General features: G+C 37.6%; 1 protein-coding gene across 2 annotated transcripts in view; it reads left to right on the forward strand.

Annotated features, from left to right (window-relative positions):
- The window catches only part of nherf1b (NHERF family PDZ scaffold protein 1b), a 45,066-nt gene extending 26,578 nt beyond the window's left edge, over positions 1-18,488 (forward strand). For both annotated transcript variants that reach the window (XM_079624830.1, XM_079624831.1), the window contains 4 exons: positions 5,169-5,322; positions 11,758-11,801; positions 17,009-17,134; positions 18,299-18,488. In XM_079624830.1, coding sequence (XP_079480956.1) covers positions 5,169-5,322; positions 11,758-11,801; positions 17,009-17,134; positions 18,299-18,445 — 471 coding nt within the window. In that variant the 3' untranslated portion in view covers positions 18,446-18,488. The remainder of the gene's footprint in view (positions 1-5,168; positions 5,323-11,757; positions 11,802-17,008; positions 17,135-18,298) is intronic.
- Positions 18,489-24,745: the final 6,257 nt, after the last annotated feature.

Consider the following 24,745-nt stretch of genomic DNA (forward strand, 5'->3'; position numbering starts at 1 on the left):
AATTTTTCGAGTTTCACCAGTATTACAGCCCAACAAACACACAAACAAACAACACAAACAAAAATTGTGTTTAATATTAAGAAACTTATATTTTAAACACAGTATTGTTAATATTGTCTGTTTTTGCTCTATTTCGCCAACGAAAATGGTTCAAAACAAAGCCACAGCAGAACTGTTGTTTGCCTTCGAGCACAGTGTGCATTTCGTTCCCTTCTACGTAATAATCCTGTAGACAATGCACATGATACTAAAAATACTAAAGAGTAGGTGTATGTTTCTGTAGGTTTTTCTCTGTCCGGTTCTTGTCCGAGATGTAATTCTTGAGTCTGGCCGCTCCATCCGGAGCGAGAGCCACGGAAAGGCCACCAGTGAACGAGTGAAGGGAGGGAAGGAAGCAGAGGGATGGAGGGGTCTTTGTTGTCCCCGAGGGGCCTCCGGGCCTCCTCCTGCGAGCCGGGCTCTTTGTGTCGGACAGGGAGCTATTGTTCCTGCTGAGCGCACATTGTCCGTTTCCTCTCTGGGACTGAGCTCCACTAACAGACACACCCTCATTCCACATATATAGAAGCACAGGCGGGCCGATCTGTTCCCATTGCGCCACCTAAACTCATTTCAACATTCCTTCATCAAAAATGAAACACTCTCAGAAAAAAAAAGGTACAAAAGCTGTCACTGGGAAATTCAAAAGGGTTCTTATATGTACCATTTAGGTACTAATATGTACACTTTTGGTACCAATACGTACCTTTGAGGGACTAATATGCACTCTTTAGGTACAAAGGTGTACCTTTTGAAAAGGTACCACCACAGGGACAGCTTTTGTACCTTTTTTTATGAGAGTGAAGATACTGTCTATAAACCACACTCTTAGAAGAGAAGGGTCTGTATGGGACCTTAAAGGGTTCTGTCAGGTGCTTCATATATAGAACAGGTCAGGTGCATTTCCTACGAGATCAGAGGATCATTTTAAGGATTTAGTGTAATTTATAACATTGACAGCTAGTGGTTGAAATGGGTACAGCAGTCCAAATTCAAAATATTGGAGAGTTGTTTCCACCATCCCCTCCTCCTCGACACTCATGCGGGTTGCCAGATTGAGGAAATAATGCAATTGACAATGGAAGGCGACAAGCCTTTTATCCGCATTTTAAAGCTACACTGTGTAGGATTTTCTCCCATCTAGCGGTGAAATTGTATATGACTACCAACTGAATATTACTTTCTAGCCCCTCCCATTCTGAGGGTGTTTTATTCCAAGATTAAAGGAGAACTCCGGTCAATTTTAACATTGAGCTCAATTTTTAGTAAATTTGGAGTGCTGTCAATACAGAGAACAACGACAAAAATCGGTGTTGCCTACACTGTGTTATCCTATTTTTAAAATTTGCACCCTATTGACTTGAATGGGGCAAGTTTTAAACCTGCTTTTATCCTCTTAACATATTTGATGTGTCATTACAAGTGCCCAGCCATGTTGAGTGATTCCTTAAGAGTGAACACGAGTGAATCTGACTGCAGTAGATGTGAAAAATATTCATAAAAATGATGTTATATCAGCCAGCGCAAATACCTGTATTTAGTTCCGGTTTTCGGTGGAAGTCCAAAGTAGTCGATTGTCGAGTTCACGCGCGTGATCATAGTAACTAAACCTATGCGCGTGAACTCGACAATCGACTACTTTGGACTTCCACCGAAAACAGGAACTAAATACAGGTATTTGCGCTGGCTGATATAACATCATTTTTATTCATATCTTTCACATCTACTGCAGTCAGATTCACTCGTGTTCACTCTTAAGGAATCACTCAACATGGCTGGGCACTTGTAATGACACATCAAATATGTTAAGAGGATAAAAGCAGGTTTAAAACTTGCCCCATTCAAGTCAATAGGGTGCAAATTTTAAAAATAGGATAACACAGTGTAGGCAACACCGATTTTTGTCGTTGTTCTCTGTATTGACAGCACTCCAAATTTACTAAAAATTGAGCTCAATGTTAAAATTGACCGGAGTTCTCCTTTAACATGGGTTCCTGTTCAACTTCGTCCATGAGTGTCCCTTCAAGTGATGAGGTTACCTAGACGTCGTTCTAGCGTTATGCACAACCATGCTATAGTTAGCCGAGCAACTATAAAACGTTGAATTGACACAAATAGGCTGAATTACCTGTCGAGAAGAAGGCAGGCAACTTCGGCGCTTCGGCCCTTTTAAAATCCTTGCTCCTCATGAGCTCTTTCCATCTTGGAAAAGCCACTCCAATATTGACTTTGGTCTTGTTGATTTGCCTGCCACTGAGTGTAAAAGCGTGAAAGGCGAAGATTGAATTTCCAGGTATGTCCCTCTTTGTCTAATGTATTTTCAAGATGGAGGCGCAACATGGCTTCCGCCGTTCGAGCGACTCGCTCGTATGTATTATAAATGGCAGATTCTACGCTTACGAGAATACTTGATTAGTTGGTGGAAGTAATTACATATGAATGAGCACATATCATTTTGAAAGAACAAAGTGTTTTTTGCTAAGAATCAACTTAAGGCGAGACACGGCAGGCAATGCATTTTTCTGGCTATTTGTCATCAATAACATGTCTTCTTTCAGACTTGTGGTGAAAAAAAGTCCAGAATACACATTTAGGTCTTTATTTTACTACACTTTGTCTATTTGCGTCTGTAGATTTCTCCTAAATTCAACAAAAGTTGGCGTTCTAAATCATCTCGCTGCTCTGCGATTTCTGTCTGCTCCCCGTCATCACACACCGTTGGGAAGCTCTCTCTCTTCTGTACAATGCTCTCGGATCCAAATATGGTCATTTCCTTTTTATCAGCAACCAATCGTGAAAGTACAATGGGCATTTAATTCTAAAAGCGAAATCTCATTGGCTGATGACAATTTCTGACAACGTGATTCGTTCAGATGCATCATGTGACGTGCTCTGACATTCAGATGTGTTTGACTTCCTTTCTGTTCAGTTGAAGGCCATAAATGCTGTGTTATAAGTTTTTATGTGATTTAGGTGCTTTGTATTGTTGTTGCTAATGATGCCTTTTTCGCCTTTTTCTCAAAATGAGTTTTTTGTCATTCTCCAGTACAAACATCTAAGCCTATGTACTGTAGCACCGATGTACACCAAACTTTCCAGTTATACACTTAGCAGTACTCTGAAGATATTTTCAGAGGGATTTGTTAATAAATCATTCCTGGCCTGATTTATGTGTCATTTTAATAAAAAAAATATGGCGAAAATGTATTTTTTTAAGGCTATGGACAGTATATTTTGATTTCCTAGGTAATGAAAGCATATATCCTGCAATCCCTCTGAAATTCATCTTGTGTGTAAACAAAATGAAAAAATTATTATTTTGCACCTGGCTTTATCATATGTTCAGATCTATTTACCGAAAATATATGCAAAATTTCGCATATTTAATGAGATAATGCATAATTTGCATAATTAAACATACACATTTCAAAAACTTGTAATACTTTTTTATATATATACTTGTGTAAGTAATCAACTGAGGAAGTTTCATGGTGATATCTATTATTTTAAAATTTGACCCTATTCACCTGTAGTGTCTCGCCTTAAAAAAACATTACACAGTGTAGCTTTAATATGCCTCTGGTAATAGAGATTTCTAGATGAATGCCGAGGCTTTTTAGGTTGGGTTGAATCTGCGATCTCTGACCCAGTTTGTTTGCCGGCTTCCATCACTGTAAAACACTGTGTTTTCCACCAACTGGCAACCTGGGGTGTCGAAATAATATTGGGTAAACTGGCAGCTGGTGGAAGCACACAGATCAAAATAAAAACAGACATTCGGAAACAGAACGCACATTTCAAAGCAGAATAACAGGATTTAGCATTGTTTTTCAGAGAAACAAGTGTGAGCGGGTTTCCTAAATATCTGCAAACTTTTTTCCCATAACAGAACCTTTTTTGCAATTGAAAGGTTCTTCAATGCCAATAAAGAAACTTTATTTTTTTAAAGTGTGCCAAACCTTTTTGGCATAAAGGGTTCTTTAAAATTCTTTAAAAGAGACAATAACCCAAGGTTTCTAACTAGAACCCAATCAAACCTCCTTTTTTTAAAGTGAAACACGTACTATTAAAGTGAGCTCCTGTTTATTCCACCCCTGGCTTGTCTTTCTCAAAGTTTGGCAGTATATATAACCTTGTACTTTCTTTGTGTTTCAAAGAGGAAAGAAAATATTAGGTCAGAAAACCCAAACGATGAGTAAAGAATGACAGAATTTCCATTTTTGTGTGCACTTTTTCCTTTAAATACCACCTGAAATGAAACATACGTTGATTTCTCACTCATATTCATATTTTATGAATAATGAATCAGTGTTTATGAATATTTCATATTGTTAAATATTAAATGATAAATATTTCAAAGCACAATTTTCTACCAAACTCATGCCTCACTGGTATCCTGTCAGATTTGCCCTTGACATTCCTCCCCGTCTTTTTTTTTTTTTTGGCAAACGTGTATTGCATGAATGTTTGTGAACTGAAGACACGGGATATCCGTCCCTCGGACAGCAGGAAAGGAGACTGATAATGTTGAAAAATGAATCCAAGATTTGATAAACACTTTCTTTGTTGGAACAATGAAGATGTGAATACCGGTAATGCATCTAAAAATAGATTTCAGGGTGATGCCAAGAAGTAAGCGTTGTCTTATTTTGAGCTGAATAAAGAAATCTCTGTTGTAGAGTAAAGTAACTAGAGTAGAGTTGCATATACTATACTTATCCTACATACTGTATACTGTGCATAATATGCAATTTGTCTGTATGCATGGGACATCACCAACCCTAAAATGTACATAAACCCCGCCCCCGGGAACGCACAGTCCATGTTGAGAAGAGGAAAAGTTGTTGTATAAGAGCACATTTGTGAGTCAGCTCAAACTTTAGCATCCATCTTTTCACATGCAATAGAAAGTCACTCTGTGTGCATCTCACAACAGTTCCTATACAAGCGATTTATAGATTACCATGACAGAATATGCTAATTGAAGATAGTTAACTCCACATTAGCAACATAAATTCATCAACTAACCATTCAGAGACGTCCTGAAATGTTTTGGGTGAACTGTCCCTGTAAGCGTGAGTCAGTGACTGGTGCGTGTGAAGGTCTTCTGATGTGCTGTTTGTCCTCAGGTGAACAAGGTCTCAGTGGAAGGGAAGCAGCACGCAGATGTGGTGGCTGCTATTAAAGCCGGGGGGGAAGACACCACACTCTTTGTCGTAGATCCAGAGACAGATGCTTTCTTCAAGAAGTGTCGAGTGACGCCCGCTGCAGAACACCTCACAGGTACATGCACAAAACATGAAGCTGTAACTCTCCATGGCATCTCTCTAGGTGGCGTCTGACACCGAGTCATTGTCTGGCAGCGGTCGCTCAGGCAAGCGTGTCTCTCTCGCTGCGCTGGTTTTGGGTTTCCTATTAAGCAATTAAGTTTGTCCGTCTGGTTTCGTTACCCCGTGCCAACAATCTGCAACAGTGCCAAATGCAGCCATGGAAACTGTGTGTTTGTGTGTGTGTGTGTGTGTTTGACAACTAGATTAGTCATGAGTGAGTGGAGACACAATGTTTACTCGTTTTATTTACCTACAGTAGCAAGTTGTCGGCGTCAGCACTAGTGGAAACTCTCCTTCGCTGCTATCACTGCTAATACGTATTATCAGTTTGAGTAAACATCTGCGTGAGTAAAAATGTCAGGATTGACCAGATGAAGGCTTTTAGGACGTCTCAGGTGCTGCTGTTCTCGTTTAATACTCATGATCAGTCTGCTTTCTGCCAGAATCACTGGATTAGCTGTCAACAGGGGCAGGAGACTGGGAGCACTAGCTAACAACTAGCAACCCAGCTAACGGGGAACGTTCTCATAACTTTGGCTAACGTTCTGGCAAGGCTCTCTCAAAGTTATGAACAGTCTTCCAGTAATGTTAATAGAGTGTTTGTTCAATAGTATCTGGTATTCTGGTATAATGTTCTCAAAAGGTTAGCTCAAAAACGTTATTTATTTGTTTGTTATTTAGTTAGTTATTTAAATGTCTTCATTCTTTGAACGTCCTTCAAATATTAAAGTTCTCTTGTGGTGAAAATCAAGTTTTTAATGTTGTTTATATGTCTATGCGGGGCTCATTTGCATATTCATGGGTCCGCATATTTATTTGAAACAGTAAAAAATGGCCACAAGATGTCGTTAGTGTGCACTTAGAGTAATGAACCATTTTACAATACACTTGAGGAGAAAGCCTCAATGCTTCACACAGCTTAATTTCGCCATTACTAATAAAATTATTGACTACAGGAAGGATCACTAACTTTCTGGTTTAAACAATGGCTAAAGATTGGATGCTTCACAGCAAAATCCTGTTTAAAGGTACAATCTGTATTTTTTTTTGCCGCCAGAGGTCGCATTTTCAAAACAATAACAAAGGCGAAGCTTTATGACGCTGTGAAGGAGAGTGGAACGATGGGAGAATGTGTTTTCACCATCCAGAGAATTCACAAATCATATAAATTACATATCAGCGAATAAATTAGTTTTTTTATTACCTGTACGTTTGATCACACTCTTTTATGTCATCGTAATGAATTAGCTGCAAGGAACGTGAAACGTAATGCTATAATAGCCTGTTACTGAAATGTGACTATTTGTCAAATTATTTGGTGGGTTATTGCTTCGCAGTTTTACACATTTAAAACAATCGTACTAAAAGTACATTTGAACAAACCCATAGTATTTGCAAGTAATGGCTAAATATGTATTTATTTATTTTTTCACAATTTAACACATATTACACACATAAAACATTCACAAAAAACATCAAAGAGAATACTGCCAAATATATCGACAAGACACAAAAAAAGAAAAAAAAGGGAAATCTACACTACCACAGTCGGTTATTCCATGTAAGTTTATCATTTTATAGTCTCTGTATAATTTAGTACTAAGGCCTATGTGGATTGGAACTCTTGCAGTCTTGAATGCTGTTTACTTGTAATTTCTTCAATGGGCAACAAATCTATTATCTGCTCCAGCCATTGACCCAGTGTGGGTCCTGACTGGGAAATCCATGCAGTAAGTTTTTAGCAAATTAAGAAAACATTGAAAACATTTCTTATAAAAGGAAACTTATTGTCCATATCATAATTCAATAAATATAACATAGGGCATAGCTCAAAAGTACAGTTACACATATATCTTGGATTACTTTATGAATCTTCTCCCAAAAAGAAAAAACAGCTTTACAATACCGACACATATTTAATTTCACTGCCTGCCATAGACTTGGTCACCAGACTTGATAAAAAGCGTTACTGAAGTACAAACAAAGTGCAATATAAGAGTGTGTAGTAAAATATATATAATATATAATAATTTGCTTACCTGACTATTAAAACGCATGCGAGAGCAGTGTCTCTGTCAAGTCCAAGTTTGTTGTGAGCTCTCTCCATCTCGAAAACGCCACGTCGATATTGATCCTTGTTTTATTTCTCCGTTTGTCCCAAAGCCTGGTTGCCTCATTTGTTCTACGTTTATGTTTTTTTGGATTTTCTATAATCGCCAAGCAATAATCGTGAATCATGATGACTGAACGAGATACTGTATCATATATATATATATATATACATAGAGACCCCATTATAGTAGCTTACGTTAGCGGCCCATTGAAACTCCCTCTCATGAGGCATCTGTGTATTATGTCTATGGTTTCTATAAGGGGAAAGGCGGAAACCGAGGATATCGCGAATATTACGTCATTGGTATGCGACAATGACAAGGGACGAACCGTTATTTAAAACTTTAATTTCTCAGGATTTACAAATCCTTGGGAACTTTTGGGATAATGTAAGCACACAACTGGATGAAATATATGAAATATATCACAGTGTAAAGTGGTTTTTGAATATTTTATTACAAAAATCTTACATATTGTACCTTTAATGAACACTCACCATGACCTTTAGTGATGATGACGCCTGATGTTAATGAGTAAAATCTCTGAACAAACATTTGAAGTCACTATTGTGGTGATCATAGTTGGGATCTGGACCCTTGACTGTTCTGTTAGTTTGTTTCTGGCTGCTTCAATACTGTGTTCAGAAAAATTTAATTTGATGTTGGCTGTTAATTAATGGTGACATCATCAGGATGTGGTCTGATTCAAGGATCGCATTTGAAGTCTAATCACTGATCAGAAGTGTGTGTTTTGTTATTCATGCGTTTAAATATTGTGCTGCTGACCACGTGATGCTCAGACTTGTGACAATCAGACTTTCTGAAAAATGAAAACATGTAGTGAGCAGGAAGTTAGAAACTACAGTGTTATGTAGAGACTCACAGTCATCATCAATCAGCATATGAAATTCAGCAATCGTGACATGTTTCATGCAAGCATACACGACTCAGTCATGGCTCCCAGCATGCATTGCGGTATAAATAAATTATGCAGCTGAATTCTTTTACTATTTATATTTGAATATTTTTGATTGTCACCATTGTCGAGGTTTGCATGATGAGTGTTGATGTTAAGACTGTGTCTGGAAGTAAGTTGTAGTTTCTGTTCTTGTTGTTTCTCTTTCCTTCAGTGATTCTGCTTGTTAACAGCGGGTGTTCCAATGTTTCAGGAACATCATACTAACCTTTAAATTATATTCTATTTACATTAAGGAAACTGGACATTTTTATGTTCTTGGAACGTTACAAATCAACATTACTAGAATGTTGAGTTGTTAGTAAAGATTACGTTGAAAGAATGTATCAGGAACATCATACTAACCTTTTAAAAAACGTTCCACTAACATCAAGAAAACTGGACATTTTAACGTGTCCATTACCAAAACACAATGTTTGGAAAACATTCTTAAAACAAAATTATTTTTTTTCCAATTTTTCTATCTGAGTGTGTATGTGAAGTTTTAGCTCAAACTATCCCAGAGATCTTTTTATATAGCATGTTAAAGTTGTCACTTTTTAAGGGTGAGCAAAAATGCCTCGATAGTGTCTGTCCCTTTAAATGCAAATGAGCTGCTGCTCCCGGCACAGGGGGCGGAGCTTCAAGAGCTCTTGTCCTTAGCAGCTTCGCTTACCTCACACAGAGACGCACTGAAAATATCAACAACTTTGAGTCAGAAAGATGGAGAGACTCAAGAAGAAGTGACAACATGTAGAAAACATTTCTGAATGGTTAGTTGATGAATTTATGTCGCTTATGTGTAGTTATCTTCTAGTCATTGATTAGCATATTCTGTCTTGATCATCTATTGTGTTCCCGGAGGCGGGGTTTATGTAAATATTGAGGCTGGATGTCACTAACCCGGGAGGAATGTCGTGTAGTTCCTACCAGTCGTTTGTAGTCCTTAAAAAGCAATTTCTGTAAAATAAAATATCTCCCTTTGCTTTGAACTTTGAGCGTTGTAACTTTGCAGATGTTGTTTATGCTCAAACAGCAACATTACACACTAACTAAATTCAGAAAAGTGAAATCATAATCAATCACCGCTTTAAAATATGATGTGTTTTTTAAGAACTGTTCACTGAAAGATTCTTTGTGGAACCCAAAATGGTTCTTCTATGGCATGTGTTTTTCAGATTGTAGGATTCTGTTCTCTACACAGTCGTACATTCAGCTGTTTTCTCTTCTCTTTCACACACACACACACACACACACACACACACACACACACACACACACACACACACACACACACACACACACACACACACACACACACACACACACACACACACACACACACACACACACACTGCTGCTGCCTGTCAGCCAAGTTTAGGAGGAGGATTTGTGTGGTTTCCAAGGAGCTGGTCTGGAGTGGCTCTCAGATTGCCGTATTGGGACTGAAGGGCTTTTGAAGTGTCCAAACAGCCAGTGATGTGTGTTTTGTGCCGATCAGGGGCCAGATGGATCTGTGTTATCATACCTTCCCTGCAGTTTTCTTCCACTCGTATATCCTTCAGACGGCAGCAGAAAGATAGAGATTTAGAGACAAGAAGGCGGTAAGGGTGTCGGGATTATTTTCCAATTCTGTTATCTGCCGTACTGCTTTACTCTTCTCTCTAGAAACTCTCCGGAAAGAATAGCTGGTGGTAGGGACATCTTCCAAAACATATTTAATATTACATAAGTACAAAGTAATGTATATTTTTTATAATCCAATCACTTAATTACTTTACAAATGAAAGGTACTCATGATGATCACAATACATTTTTTGACTGCACATCAATTCAATTATTTTCATTCAGCAAATTGTGACACTTCAAATCTAAATAATCACTGACTATAATTTTGATTTGTCCTGTGTTTACAGTAAAAGACTTACAGTCGTGGCCTATCAGGCAAGTGTACAGCACCACAAGTACATGTTTTAAAGTCGCAACTCTCACACTGTTTGGAAAGTATTCTTACAGAGAAAATGCGGTATCATTTATTATAAGTGTGAATTTACATAAAAATGTATACATTCACACCAATGTATACCTATATGCAAACCATATAGTTTTACTGGGAAAAAGTATTTTTCTTAAAAATAAAGGCAATTGTCATGTGCAAAAATATAATTTTAAATCTGAATTTTTTTATCTCAGAGTTGGGGAAATAAATGTATTTTTAGGAAAGAAATGCGGTAAAATTTAATAACGATTTCACTTTTCTTTTTTACTGCTAACTTCCCCTAAACATACCGATATTCAGACCACTGCAAAAAGCAGGCTTTCTTCCTTAAATAAAGGTAAATGTCATGAAGTTTAACCTGAGATGTCCATAAATATACATAAATATAATGAAGTGATTATTGAGCATCAGTAAAGACACCTGATGATAACAAGCAGAATCACTGAAGGAAAAAGGAACAGCAAGAACAGAAAACAAGATTATTTTAACTTACCCCATTGGCAGATCATTGTGTTTGATTTAGGCAAAAACTAACTTTATTTATTTATTTTTTCTTCCGAAAACGTCATTTTACTTGTCTGGCATCTTGATTTAAGTTTTTATATATATATATATATATATATATATATATATACACAGTATATACCTACAACCGTGTTATTTGATATTACATTTAAAGTTAGTATATATTTTAAATGTACTAAATTGCAACTTTGTCATTACAAATGTGTAATTACAAATATATTTAATAAATTAATGACACAAGTTTCAATAGAAATTATATTGATAAATAATAATTATATAGTTTTAAGTATAAGTATTAAGTATAAGATGTTTGTCAGTACATTCAGCCGTAACTTTAACCGTATTTCACAGACAACAGAAGTAGAAGTATGTACTTCCTTTTCACAAGCGAAGTCTCCTCCGATCTCCACATACGTCCTTTATCTCTCATGTCAAGTTCATTTGTTGAAGTGTAATCCACTATGAAGGCCTCTAGATTTGGTTCCCGGTGGAGTTGTGGGGGTCGACGGGTATCACGGATCTCACCACGGTGATTATCGGCATCTGAATAATAAATGAAGTGAATACCTGTGCTGCAGTATGTAACAGAGTCGACATCTGCTTACCGCAACCCGAGAAGGAGTGGATGTCATGCTAGCTATTCTCTTGGTGTCCGGAAGCGTCTTGTTTAATCTTTGCGTCCTGGCCGTGTCTGATGAGGAGCATTCTTGGAGAAAGTGTCCCGTCTGACAGATGCAGATGTACTAGGGGCAGTCGTGTGGTCTGTGACTGACCTGTGCTGCTTCTCTCTGCCCGCAGGACCGCTGCCTGAACCCGTGGTCAACGGAGACATGGAGGACAAGGTAAGACAACCGATCAAATGACAGAATACTAGCAGGCCGTCTTAAGGGCATAATTCACCCAAAAAAATTTAGTTCTGTCATCATTTTCTCACTTTCAGTCGAAGATATACAAAATTATCCTGGCGTAGTATACAGTACTTGGTTTATAAATACAGTTTATAATGTAGTTAATTTCAAGTCTACTTTGAGTACAAAAAAAAAGCCCAAACCTAGTAGTATAGGCCGACTTAAAATACAAAAAACTATAAATATGCTTTTAAGTTCACTTAAAGAAAATGTACTGTAACCTTGCTGTGTAAAATCTATTAGTTTACTGAGAGTATTCTTCAAAGTGTACTTACAGAAACTAAAAAGGGAGCTTGAAGTATATAGCTTGTAAATGAACAGTATACCTGAAGTGTTCTTGTATTATAGTTCACCGTATAGTTGCACTAAAGAAGAAAATCTTAAAGTCCCCCTGTGGTGAAAATCCAGTTTTTAATGTTGTTTATGTGTCTATGTGGTGTTTTTAATATGCTTTAAGACAAACTATGTGCAAATTCATAAGTCGACACCATTGCTGAGTATTTTCTTCTTAAAACTGCAGTGAACCAAAGACGGTCTCAAAAACGCGGTTTGAAGTCGCTGGTGTTTCTGACGTCACAAACTACCTTGTAACCAATCAGATCAACGCGTGATCGTCCACCAGTGGATCTCTGAGCTGGTGTGAGTGAGTGGAGGCGGGGCTCATTTGCATATTCATAGAACCACGTATACTAAATGAGGCAAGGGTGTAGAGTTACATTCAAGCTATTTTAAGACATGAATAAGTTTTTCAAGGAAAAATCGCTGAAATATGTAATTTTGGTGATCAAAGATGAGTTTTAAGAAATACATTTATTGACTACAGTTTTTTTTGTTACAACTTTAATGTTGTAAATTAGTTGTGTACTAAATATATATATTTATACTACAGGGCCGTTGAATGCTTGAATCTGATTGGTTGACAAACGTTCTACGGTTTTCAGGGAACCGAAAGTAGTTCCGGCAGGTCTTGACCGCATTACAGTTCCATATCACTGTGCCTACTTAACTGTAATAATGGAAAATAGGATACAATTCATAACAAGAAAAACCATGCAGCCCCATGCGCTTGATCTGCAATTTTCAATGTCTAACTTCACAATCAATGGAAACATGCAGTTTAATTTTAATAAATAAAGTATAGGCCTACAGTCCTATACATAATCAATAGAAAATTAAACTGAATATTTAAATAAATTGATAGTCCTGTTGCACGGGTTTTCGCAATTATTGAAGATAATATAACAAATAAATAAAATTGATAGGCCTATACTTGTTAAAAGGGCTTTATGTTTCATTTTTTAGTCTAGTCTACTGTCACTAATAGAAAAAAAGAATGAACGAATTAATTAAAACGAATTGAATTAATTAATTAATAATAATATTGATGCACATGCTTCTCTCTAAGGCCGGTTATGAATGTAATTTGATACTTATGACTGATCATGCACGCGTTTTCAGCGCGTTCAGTCTGTGTTCACAGCGGTGTTTAAAATCTGCTGCATTCACAGTCAGAGAATGTTTCTAGTCGTTAAGTGTGTGTCCAGCATTACTCTGCTATCAGCGGCTCAAACCTCCGCTAACTCTACAATGACGTTTTGGGATTAGCAACGGAGCATGGGTTTAGATGCGCAAGGAATTAGTCATACATACAAGAGCGTTTTAATGACAAAAACTTTACAAACTTCTTGAAATACATCATCTGAACAATATTTCGAGGTGTGGTAACTGTAGTATAAGCACACCCGAGGAATATTGACGACAGGCCGTTGAATTATTAGAAAAATAATGCACAACTTCCTGTCGTCAATTATTCCTTACATATATATATTTTAAAGAATGTTGGTGCTGTAACCAGTTTTGGTTATTATTGACTATTATTGATTGATTTTTGACTATTATTGGTTATTATTGAGCCCCACCAAGAAAAAGGCATAAAAAAAAAATCAATCTCCTTAGTCGCTAGTAACCAGAATCAGTCTTTTTTTTTTTTTTAAACATACTAAAGATTTTCATGGCACCAAGTAACATAATTTTGTAAAGTTAGGGCTCTTACAGTGTAATATGTCCCAAAAATATGCTTACCTTGCAAAATTTCACCAAAAACAGTTCACATGGCAGGAGCATAGGGGCAGGAGTGATTTTTGTTTTGTTTCTGAAATCCATGTTTGAGGAAGTGCTGTTGATTGACACAGTGACATCTAGTGGATGTTTTGTCTTAACATACCTTATCTGACAGTAGAGATGGCTCAATCAGAGTCAATGAGTTGTCATAATTGAATTGCAAATATTTTAAAATATGCACACATTCACTCTTAATCATATGCCTAATATACTGAAACCGGCTCTGGTAATGTTTCTTGTCTTGTCAAATTCAAATTAGAGATTACTTATTTTCTTACACTTTACATGGTCAGCTGACCAAGAAAAGATAACATGGTAGCATCCTCACTGACTCCAGTTATCAACATTCAAGATAAACGTTGCTAATATTATAATGACATGGACAAAATCTGATTAGTTTGTGATTAAATATCATGCTTTCAAATGTTTTATTTAGTAAAAACTAAAAACTTTTGGTATTAGATGTTTTGAGTCTAACCAGCTAGAAATAAAATGAGCGAATACTGCATGGATATTGAGATCTATTTTGTTCTCAGTTCTTAGCCATGTACACTTTCCTGTTGGGGTTTTATTTGTTATTCCGTGTGCTCTTTAATAAATAAATACAGCAACTTGAATTGTTTGTATTGGCCTATGCCTGAACCTAGTTCTCAAACACAATTACAACAGCAAGTTTCTCAGAGGTTATTGGAAACCTTTACATGTTTTGCTATTAGCCTACGGTATTATTGAAATACAGTATTAGCCTATTATTGGGTTCAGTAAAGTCATCCCAAATATGAAGGGATGCCTGCGGCTAAAACTGTGTATCATACACAATTACCTGTGATTATGCCAATGACGAAAGTTAGAAAAGGATTTTGACAAAGGCATGACAATCCTTTATTCAGAAATTGACATGATTAATCGCTATCCGCTGGAGGGATTTCATTTAATAATGCTTTGAGCTGCTGCACAGTAAAAGGACTCCATGTGGTGACATGTGTGCAATATTTCTCACATTATGCCACCACAATGAAACCTAAGGAACATAATCATGATATATCTGTCCTTTTCTGTGACAGGAGCGGTTCGACTGCGAGACGGAGACGGCCTTGTATATGTCGCCGCTAGTGACACTGTGACTTGCGCTGTTCGACACTAATATGCAAGACACGCTGTCATGCAGGCTAAAAAAATATATTTTCAATAAAAATAAGACGAGATTATGAGGCAAACATACAACTTTGTGGCCGGCAATACTTATTTTACGTCAATTTTTCTGAATTCACCTTTTTGCGCTCATACCGCTTGAGTTGGCATGGACGGATCAGCCACTCATTGCTGGAGTTAGTAAGTTTTGAGACCGTGTCTCCAGAAAAGAGAGAGAGAGAGAGATAGATACACGCTGGGGACGGTTTCTCTAAAGAGGGAAAGTATTCTGCTTCTGGCTAATGGCTGACGTGTTAGATGTATCTGGCTGGAGGGAATAAGGGGGCGCTGTCAGCTGTCAGAGGAGGAGTATTGATGCCTGGCTAACGCTGCCCACTCATAGAGTTAATGAAGCTCAGTCTCAGAGACACACACACACACACACACACACACTGCAGCTGTCCCACGGTTCTACACAGGCTCAAGTCTGACCCCTAGTGCACAAACCACAGGATGGGCCCTATCATACAACCGGTGCAATGCAGCGCCAGGCGTGATGCAAGTGTTTTTTGCTAGTTTCAGCCCGACGCAGTTATCATTTTCACGTGGGTGTGCCCATGGGTGTGGGTGTGCCCATGGGTGTGGGTGTGCTGGTCTGAAAACGAGGTGTGTTCAGGTGTGTTCAGGCGCATTGTTGGCGTGTTGCTATTTTGATGCAATAATAGACTGAGCCATTGAGCAAATAAAACCTGGTCTAAAGTCAATGGCGCATTATTTTTATTGTTATTTAAAGGGCGCATTAGTAATATGCGCCTATAGGCGGGTCCTCAACGCGCGTACACTCTGCTTATTACACACACAGGGTAATATAACATCAGCAGCACACAAACATGCTAAATGTTAAACATTAAAGGAACACAATGTAATAGATTATTAGTGTGAACATAAAGATATGGTGGAACCTGGCTTGTCCCGTCGATGGTCTGCTTGCGTACCTTAACCTCGCGCACGAGCAGATCCGTTTGCGCTCTGGAGACGCGTTCAGTTAGCCTAGAAATCTAGACGCACCCTAGCGGCAGCAACATTTATTTTGCAACCAGGGTAGTCTAGTTGGCTTTCGAGCTGGAAAAAACAAACTTTAGTCAGGCCAATCACATCGTGTATAGAGTCGGCGGGCGGGCTTAACATAATGACGGCATAATGAGTTGCGACGAATCCCTGCTACTCGAAAACAAAGAATGGCGGCTGTGGCTGGCGAACAGCGGTCTTTCGAATCGCCTTTGGCCGCGACTCTGGAGGACTTGGAGTTAAGCTTTTCTTTGAGAAAAGATTAAAAAACGGCACTGAAGTCATTCTTAAAAAACGAAGATGTGTTCGGAGTTTTGCCGGACCGGATCTTTGCCGCTCTGGCTTGGTTGTAGCGCTATCCTATTGCGTGCAGAGGGAATTTGATAGACAACCGTTTATCCCGCCCCTCGGATTGAGCCCTGCCAATGGTGAGTTCCCAGACCCAACATCTTGATGTGGGTCCGGCTTGCCAGGCTACCGTTCAGTTTTTCCGTTTGCAAATTCCTCCATGTAAATAGCGAATCCGCCATGGCACGAGCGCAACTGGCTTTTAAAGGGAATGGGAGATGAGACTCTGATTGGTTTATTGCACGTTACCAAAACACACCCATTACTCATTAAGAGAATAGGGACAATAATAATTCATTAAATTTATATAGCACTTACATTTATATAGACAACCCTTTTAGACCATCAATTTTCCCCATTGTTTAACTGGCAAAAGTGGATTCGGACACGACCTAAGTGCACTTGCTTTAATGGTTAAAATAGGGCCCTATATCTCTCACAGGATATCTGACTGAAATCTGCCTTCTGTTTAGGTAAATGGGAATGTGGCCAAAGAGGTGGAACTGAAGGACTCAAAGCTGTCAGTCAGTCCGTCCCCTTCCAACGCCTCCTCCAACGCCTCCCTCGTGACTCCGCCCACTGGGACTCCGCCCCCTGAGGTGAGACTGAGGACATACTACTCTCGCTGTTTCTGCCTTAGAAAGACATGGGGGAAATCGGTTCTGAATTCAGCACGACTGTATGCACACTGTGTCCACAATACAAAGCGTTACATTTCCAGTGTAACGAATAAAGTGGAAGTAATAAATATTTTCTCATGTTTTTGATTCGGATATGATTACACAAAAATGAATGAAAAATGCAAAATAATGTTATAAACAGCTTACAAGACAGTAACCAAACGACACTTGCAGAATTAAACATGCACAATGCAATAGACATTATGAGATAACCATGCTCTTTATTTTTTTTAAAGTACTTAATAAGGAAATAATATACTTAAGTGCAATTTGAATGTAATGTTTTTTAGACTTAGTTGCATGATAATTGCAATTCAATGAAAATGTGTTATAGTTTAAACTTATTTTAAACTATATTAGCTGAACTTTCAATTGTTTTTTTTACCCAACATCATTATATGTAATTTCATAATTACTATTATTGTTTTTTAAATATGGTTAAAGTTACTGCTGAATAAACTGACACGCATTTATGATAAACTAAAATATACTTTAATGTCATTTCTATTGAAACTTGTATGTTATGCATTTAAATATATTTGTAATTACACATTTGTTATGAAGAAGTTGCAATTTTTATCACATTTTAAATATATGAACTTTAATTGTAATATTGAACACTACACACTACAGTTTTAATTATAATCAAGTACTTTAAATGTGCTTTAGTATGTGTACTGACAAAATGTTATTTAAACATGAAAGTTTTTAGCATTATTACAAAGTGCAGGCATAAAAGTCTACCTAAGTGTGATACAAGCCATGAAAGTGTCTATCTTTAAGTGCACTTAAGTGGTCTTTTATTTCAGTAATATTATGTTATCTGCACGTACGGTTTTGTTTAACAAAAAAATAGACTTTTACTATCTAAAGTGCACATTCAATACAATTAATCACATTTTTCACTCTTTGACATTTATGCATACTATTTTTTTTTTTTTAATAGTCAACAGTATACAGTAAAAACTTTCTGCAACTACCCTAATGAGATGTAAGGTTGTTTCACACACTTGTAGCAGATCCTGAAGGTGACTGTTGTAGGGTATTTCATAACTTTATGTTTGTCTGTCTCCGTCTCTGCAGACTGTGGAGCCGTCCATCAGAGATGCGATCCCAGAGCTCAGTCTGTCCTTACAGCAGGTGAAAGAGCGCGCGCACCAGAAGCGCTCCAATAAGAGAGCGCCGCCCATGGACTGGAGCAAGAAAAATGAACTCTTCAGTAATCTATAGACCTCCTGACCATTGTCCGTCCACTCATCCATCCATCCATCCATCCCAGAAGCAACGTAGTGTCGGCCCAGATCCGGCACACATCTGGGCCGTGTGGAATCCGTGTGTACCAGATGTGGGCCGGATCTGGGCCGACACTACGTGTTGCTGTCTATCAGCTCTGTTTAAGTCTTGATGAAACAGAGCAGATCTTATAATGAGGTTATCATTAAAGTAGGCTCAATATGATGTGTGTACAGTGTGTGTGTGTATATATATATATATATATGCACACAGATTTATATGTATTCAGAATTATGTATTTGAATTACTAACAGATTATATTAGTACATCAGCTACGGGGCAAATGGAATGTAACATTCTACAACTGTGATGTATTACAATCACTGGCTTTGTTCAGAATGGAGTACTTATTGTAATATTACCGCTCACTAAATACTGTGCATTACACATTGAATACTGCTTACCATAGTAAAACAGTAGTAGGAGCGTTATGCTGTTCTGCATACAGTGGTGTGCTATACTGTTGTCACATGACCACTACATTGCATGTTTAATTTAATGGCCAGTATCCAGTTGTCTTTTTGAAAATAAAGTTTATTTTTTATTAATTCAATTTTGTGTAAATATGTATTTTAACGTCTGGCAATTTGATTCATCCATGAGTAAAAACAGATGTTAAAACTCTTGCCTGTAGTATTCATTTGTCACACTGTAAATGTGTGTGCATTCAATACAGAATTAGTGGTATTATCTTAGTATGCTATTCTGAACAGAGCCTAATTCTCTCTCTCTCTGTGTGTGTGTGTGTTTGTGTGTGTGTGTGTGTGTGTGTGTGTGTGTGTGTGTGTGTGTGTGTGTGTGTGTGTGTGTGTGTGTGTGTGTGTGTGTGTGTGTGTGTGTGTGTGTGTGTGTGTGACTCAATTTAAAGAACCCTTTATGCCAAAGTTTCTATATATGAAGTGCCTGACAGAACCCTTTAAGGTTTTATATAGAACCGTATCTTCTTCTATTAATGATTTCTTGAGCCGCCCTAAGCTCATTTCTCCACCAGTTCTGTTGAGAAGGATTTCATTGTCTTATAATGAAGGAACAAATGAAGACTTGCATCCTAAACTCCCGACTGTCCCTGTATTCACAGGAATCTCACCTTTACTATTGTAAACAGACACAGTGGTGTCCAAAAGTCTGAGAAACCTATAAGCAATGAAGCATTTTGTATTAAATACAACATTAATAAGAGAATGGGATTTTCACTAGTGGCCTGAGACGTTTCCCAGACAGCAACATGGTGTCGGTCTAGATCCGGGCCACATCTGGTACATGTGGATTCAACGCGTGCCAGACGTGGGCCGGATCTGGGCCGACACTGTTGTTTTCTGGGTTGGAGCTGTAAATTCCTGTTAGTGTATCACGGTCTTGTTCCAACCAGTGATGTATTTTGAGACACCTGCTATTTGAATTTTTGTTGTTGTTGTTGTTATCCTGCACTTCTGATCACTGCGTTGTCATGTTATTTCATATTTATGTTATTTCTATATTATGTAACAATACCTTTATAGAGTGTCCCAGTTTGTTCAGAAATATATTATAGCCTAGTGGACAAATGATTTCTGCAGTGTATGCTTTTGATATACCAACACTGTAGGCTTGTTCGACTTGAACCGGCGCTGCACAGACCGATCGGTTTATGACATCAAATACGGTTTATGACATTTGCCGATCGGTCTGTGCAGCGCCGGTTCAAGTCGAACAAGCCTAATATCTACCAGAGATGGGAGAAACAAAACGAAGCTTTTTAAAGCTTCGAATCAATTTAACCAATTGCGTCACAAATGATTCACTGTTTCGAAGCATTCGAAACTCCAGACTCTGGTGACTCCTGCTGGTCAAAACAGTGTAAATACAACAAAAACTCAGGCCAAACATGCATAAAACACCTCTACCTAACCCACTGCAAATGTTTTATTGAAAGTAAAATCTAATAAGGTCTGACCTAATCATCTAATAAGAATAAATATCACGTGTCTGTAGCCTATGGGCCCTATTTTAACGATCTGAAACGCAAGTGTCAAAGCGCAAAGCGCAAGTAACTTTGTGGGCGGATCCCGGCGCTGTTGCTATTTTCCCGGCGGATAAACGACTCTTGCGCCCAGCGCAAATCTAAAAGGGGTTGGTCTGAAGTAGCTTCATTATTCATAGGTGTGGTTTGGGCGTAACGTGACATAAACCAATCAGAGCGTCCTCTCACATTCCCTTTAAGAGCAGACGCGCTTGTTCCACGGCGGATTGCTATTATAACGGCAGATTTGCCAGCGCACGCCAGGAGCAGTTCACAGCCAAACAGACCGACGTTCTCGTCAGGGCTGTAAAACACAGAGAAGTGACACTGGGGATGATGGGAGAAACCCACCCAAATTAGCTTCGGTTAAACAGGCGTATAATTCGGGTAAATGTGTAGCCTAATCTAGTTTTTTTTTTTATCTAGATAGATCTTTTTAACATCTTCACGGACACAACCTCCCTCGTGTGTTAATATTTTTCCTTGTAATAATGCATGATTTGCAAAAATGAAAACTGCTGCGTCTGTTTATAATTATTAGAGAATCAAAGTGGATGCGCGTTAACACACTGCATTATGGCCAAGCACGCGCCCTTAAAATACCACATCACTAACGCGCAACGCGCCACTGTCTTTAGACTGTTTTTTTCCTGGTCAGTGGCGCTATTGCTTTCTAAAACTGGAAAATAGCACCATGGAAGTTTTGCGCCGGAACACGCCTCCTCTTTGCGCTGAACCGTCCCCGCGAGCGCAAGTTCATTCCCTAATTTACCGACGTGCGTCTGTGGAGGGAAAAGTCCGCTGTGCGCGGGTGCAAAATAGGAATGATACATGCGTCGGTGTTCAAAGTCAATTGCGCTGGGTGCAAGATAGGGCCCTAAGTGTTCTTTTATAAACTCCCAGTGCTTGTTTTGTTTGTTCTGTGGATGGCTTAGCTAAACAGACCAATAAGAGACTATAGGCCTACTATTCATTTTAATTATGCTAATGTCTCATTAAAATGTCTACAAATGTAGGCTATAAAATCGACCAGAGATCAGGTAAGACCAGACTGTAAAAAAAAACAAGGTAAGAGACCCATAGACAGACACTTGAAACATGTAAAGCCTCGTTTACAGAAATCATGTGACTTCGGCAGTTTGATGCTCCGAAACGCTGATTCAAAACAAAAGGTTCGTAAAGGTTTGAGAAGCTTCATAAAGCAGTGTTTCGAAAGCGCTACTTCTGAACATGAAAGACAAATTTAAGAAATGTTATGTCTGATCTAAGGTTGTTTTTTTTTTTTTTTTCATAAATGTTCTCTATTGACGAAAATGTAGGCAACATTTCATCTTTTTCACGATACATTATTGACATTTAATCTGACTTTTCACCACATTAACTACTGCGGCAAATTGGCTCAAGGGAATATCAATAATTAATTATAGCCAAAGGATATGCTCTTTCATTTCATCTGGAGAAACAAACCTCATACAATGTATATTTATTTTGTTAATTAATTATCTGTTAAAGGATAATTCCGGTATTTAACACCTTGAGTCTATATTGTAGTTTGTTTTGGATGAACAAGAGTGGTGGACAACATTTTTTTGACAATGGTTCCTCTCTCGAGTTTTTGACTATAATAGAATTGGCCATGGACCCATTTAACATTGGAGTCAATGGGCATGTCCGAAAATGTCATAAAAACAACCTTTAACATTAGTTTTCAAAACTGTGCAACTCACCGAGTGATTAGTGATGTTAGTTGATGTTCCAGAAACAAAAAGTGTTGCGAAATACAGTTTCTGTCGTGTTTTATTCGTCATTTTGTAAAATCCCATTGAATTCTGTTGAAGGACTGAGTGCTCGTTATTATAAATGCGCTACCGGAAACGGAAACGGGGCTGTTTACATTTGGTCGATGTAGTCTTTTTGCTCGCTTCCGTTTCTCATAAGGCTAGCGAGCAGAGCTCTAAAGGAACTTTACCGCAGTTTTTGACCGCACAAATTCTAACCATATTGAAAGACGTGACCACTGACCAGTGCAATATGAAGTTGAACTCGACTGTGACCGTGAGTGTCCCGCGAGACATAAACATCGGTTATCGCCATCAAGTGGTCGGGAGTGTGCTAACGCTTCAGATTCAAATATTGAGCGGAAGTTACACGGTTGTGAAGTGTCTGAAAAAATAGTTCCACTATAGCAAAATAAACGGATTGGAATCATATATTGCGACGATATATTGTTTATAATCATCAACGAACACCACTAACCACTCGGTGAGTTTAACAGTTTTGTAAACGAACATTATTGGCTGTTTTAATGACATTTTCGGACATGCCCATTGACTCCAATGTTAAATGGGTCCATGGCCAATTCTATTATAGTCAAAAACTCGAGAGAGGAACCATTGTCAAAAAAATGTTGTCCACCACTCTTGTTCATCCAAAACAAACTACAATATAGACTCAAGGTGTTAAATACCGGAATTATCCTTTAATAAATTCCTTGTTAATAAATTATCTGATGGTGGGTTAAATGTTCTTGATTTGATTATTTTCAACCAGATTCTAAAAGTTAATATTAGGCTTAAAAACTTGTTTAACCCTAAAATGGGCAATGTGATCTGGGTGTAATAGTTTGTGTCGTCTTTTTTGGGGCGTAAGAATAATTTTTTCATCAAATCCTTTTATCATTTATCACAGCCTGGTCTGTCTTGAGTATGTTGGTTGTTTAAAATATTTTGTGATTGATTAGTCAGCCTGATCTAAATCCAACATGGCTGCCAGTGGTGCAGGACATTCAGATTTGGAGTACATATATATTAAACTTTGATTTTGAAAAAATCATACTAACACTGCAATAATTATGAACATTGTCTTAAGGTGCTGAAAAATAAAATTTATAAAAATGTTGTTCATGTTTTTATTTAGCACGTTTTGAAATATATGTTACACCTGAGTCACATCGCCACTTTTGGGTATAAGAAAGGGATTAACACTACTTTTGACCATCTTTGTATTCTGAGGATTTTTTTTTTATTTTTTTTTTACAAATTATAAAATTTACAGGTTAAAAATGCAAGAAAAATGGACCAATGAATATTTTTTTTGCTGCAAATAAAAAACAACAACAATATTACAAACCTGTCATCCCCCTTTTTGAGAATATATGTAATATTGCACTATCCAAATTTAAATGGTTGTAATTCAAGAATGCTTTAGGATCTAGCCACTGGGTGTTATTTGTAACAAAATAATTTATTTTTAGTCTCAATACAGTCTCAGACCTTTCCGACGATATGTGTTTTGTAAAGATTAGAAAAGTTTTATTATAAAGTAGTTAAAAGAAATGTTGTAATAAGAAACCTGACACCACCCACTAGGTAAGGAACTCGCTAAAAGGTGGTAACGCAAGGTCCGATTTCAAAACGGTTTTCACAGGCTGAATCTTGAGTTTGTAAGCTTTCCAATGATATATAATATGTCAACATTATATGAGTTGAAGTATAGGATATAATTGTTTTAAACATGCAATGGCAGTTACAATTATAGATTTGGTCCTTTTTTTAGGCAATGTGATCTGGGAGTCACAACTCATAAAGTCCTAAATTATTTTGGATATGATTTGCTTAAGTCCAGATGATATAAAAAATGACATGAAATTATTTGTTGCTTATCATTTTCTACTCTTGCCTGTTTAAGGGTTAAAAATCAAACAAGTAAATTCAATATAGTCCCATATTTTTTATTTGAAAGACTTGGAGGATTACATTATTTGTGGCAGTGTCCTTATATAACTGGTCAACTTCCAATTGCTTTGGTCAATTATCACAAACAAGCATTACTGTTCTGGTCACTTTTGTTCAGACACAATGTTTCTCCTAGCCGGTGTTTTATGTGGAACAATGCTAATATAATTCATAAGAAGTTATTGTACATGGAGAATTGGGTTCGGCGCAACATTTTAATTGTAAACCAGATTTTTGACAAGAATGGGGAATTTTACACGTACCCTAATTTTATTTCAAAATATGGTTTATTTGTAAATAAAAAATAATTTAACAAAGTAATTAATGCACTAATAATCTGAACCAAATTCTCAGATTTAGATATTAATAATACAACCTTACAAAATCCTCAACTCTTTGTAAATGGTCTCTCCTTATTTAAAAAAGGTTTTAATAACAATTTTATAAGAAATTCCTTTAATGTCGGATCCAGTCCTCCATGTAAATCAACATTGCTTAAACTTT

Source organism: Phoxinus phoxinus (assembly GCF_949152265.1).
Source record: "Phoxinus phoxinus genome assembly, chromosome: 1".
NCBI classification, from domain to species: Eukaryota; Metazoa; Chordata; class Actinopteri; order Cypriniformes; family Leuciscidae; genus Phoxinus; species Phoxinus phoxinus.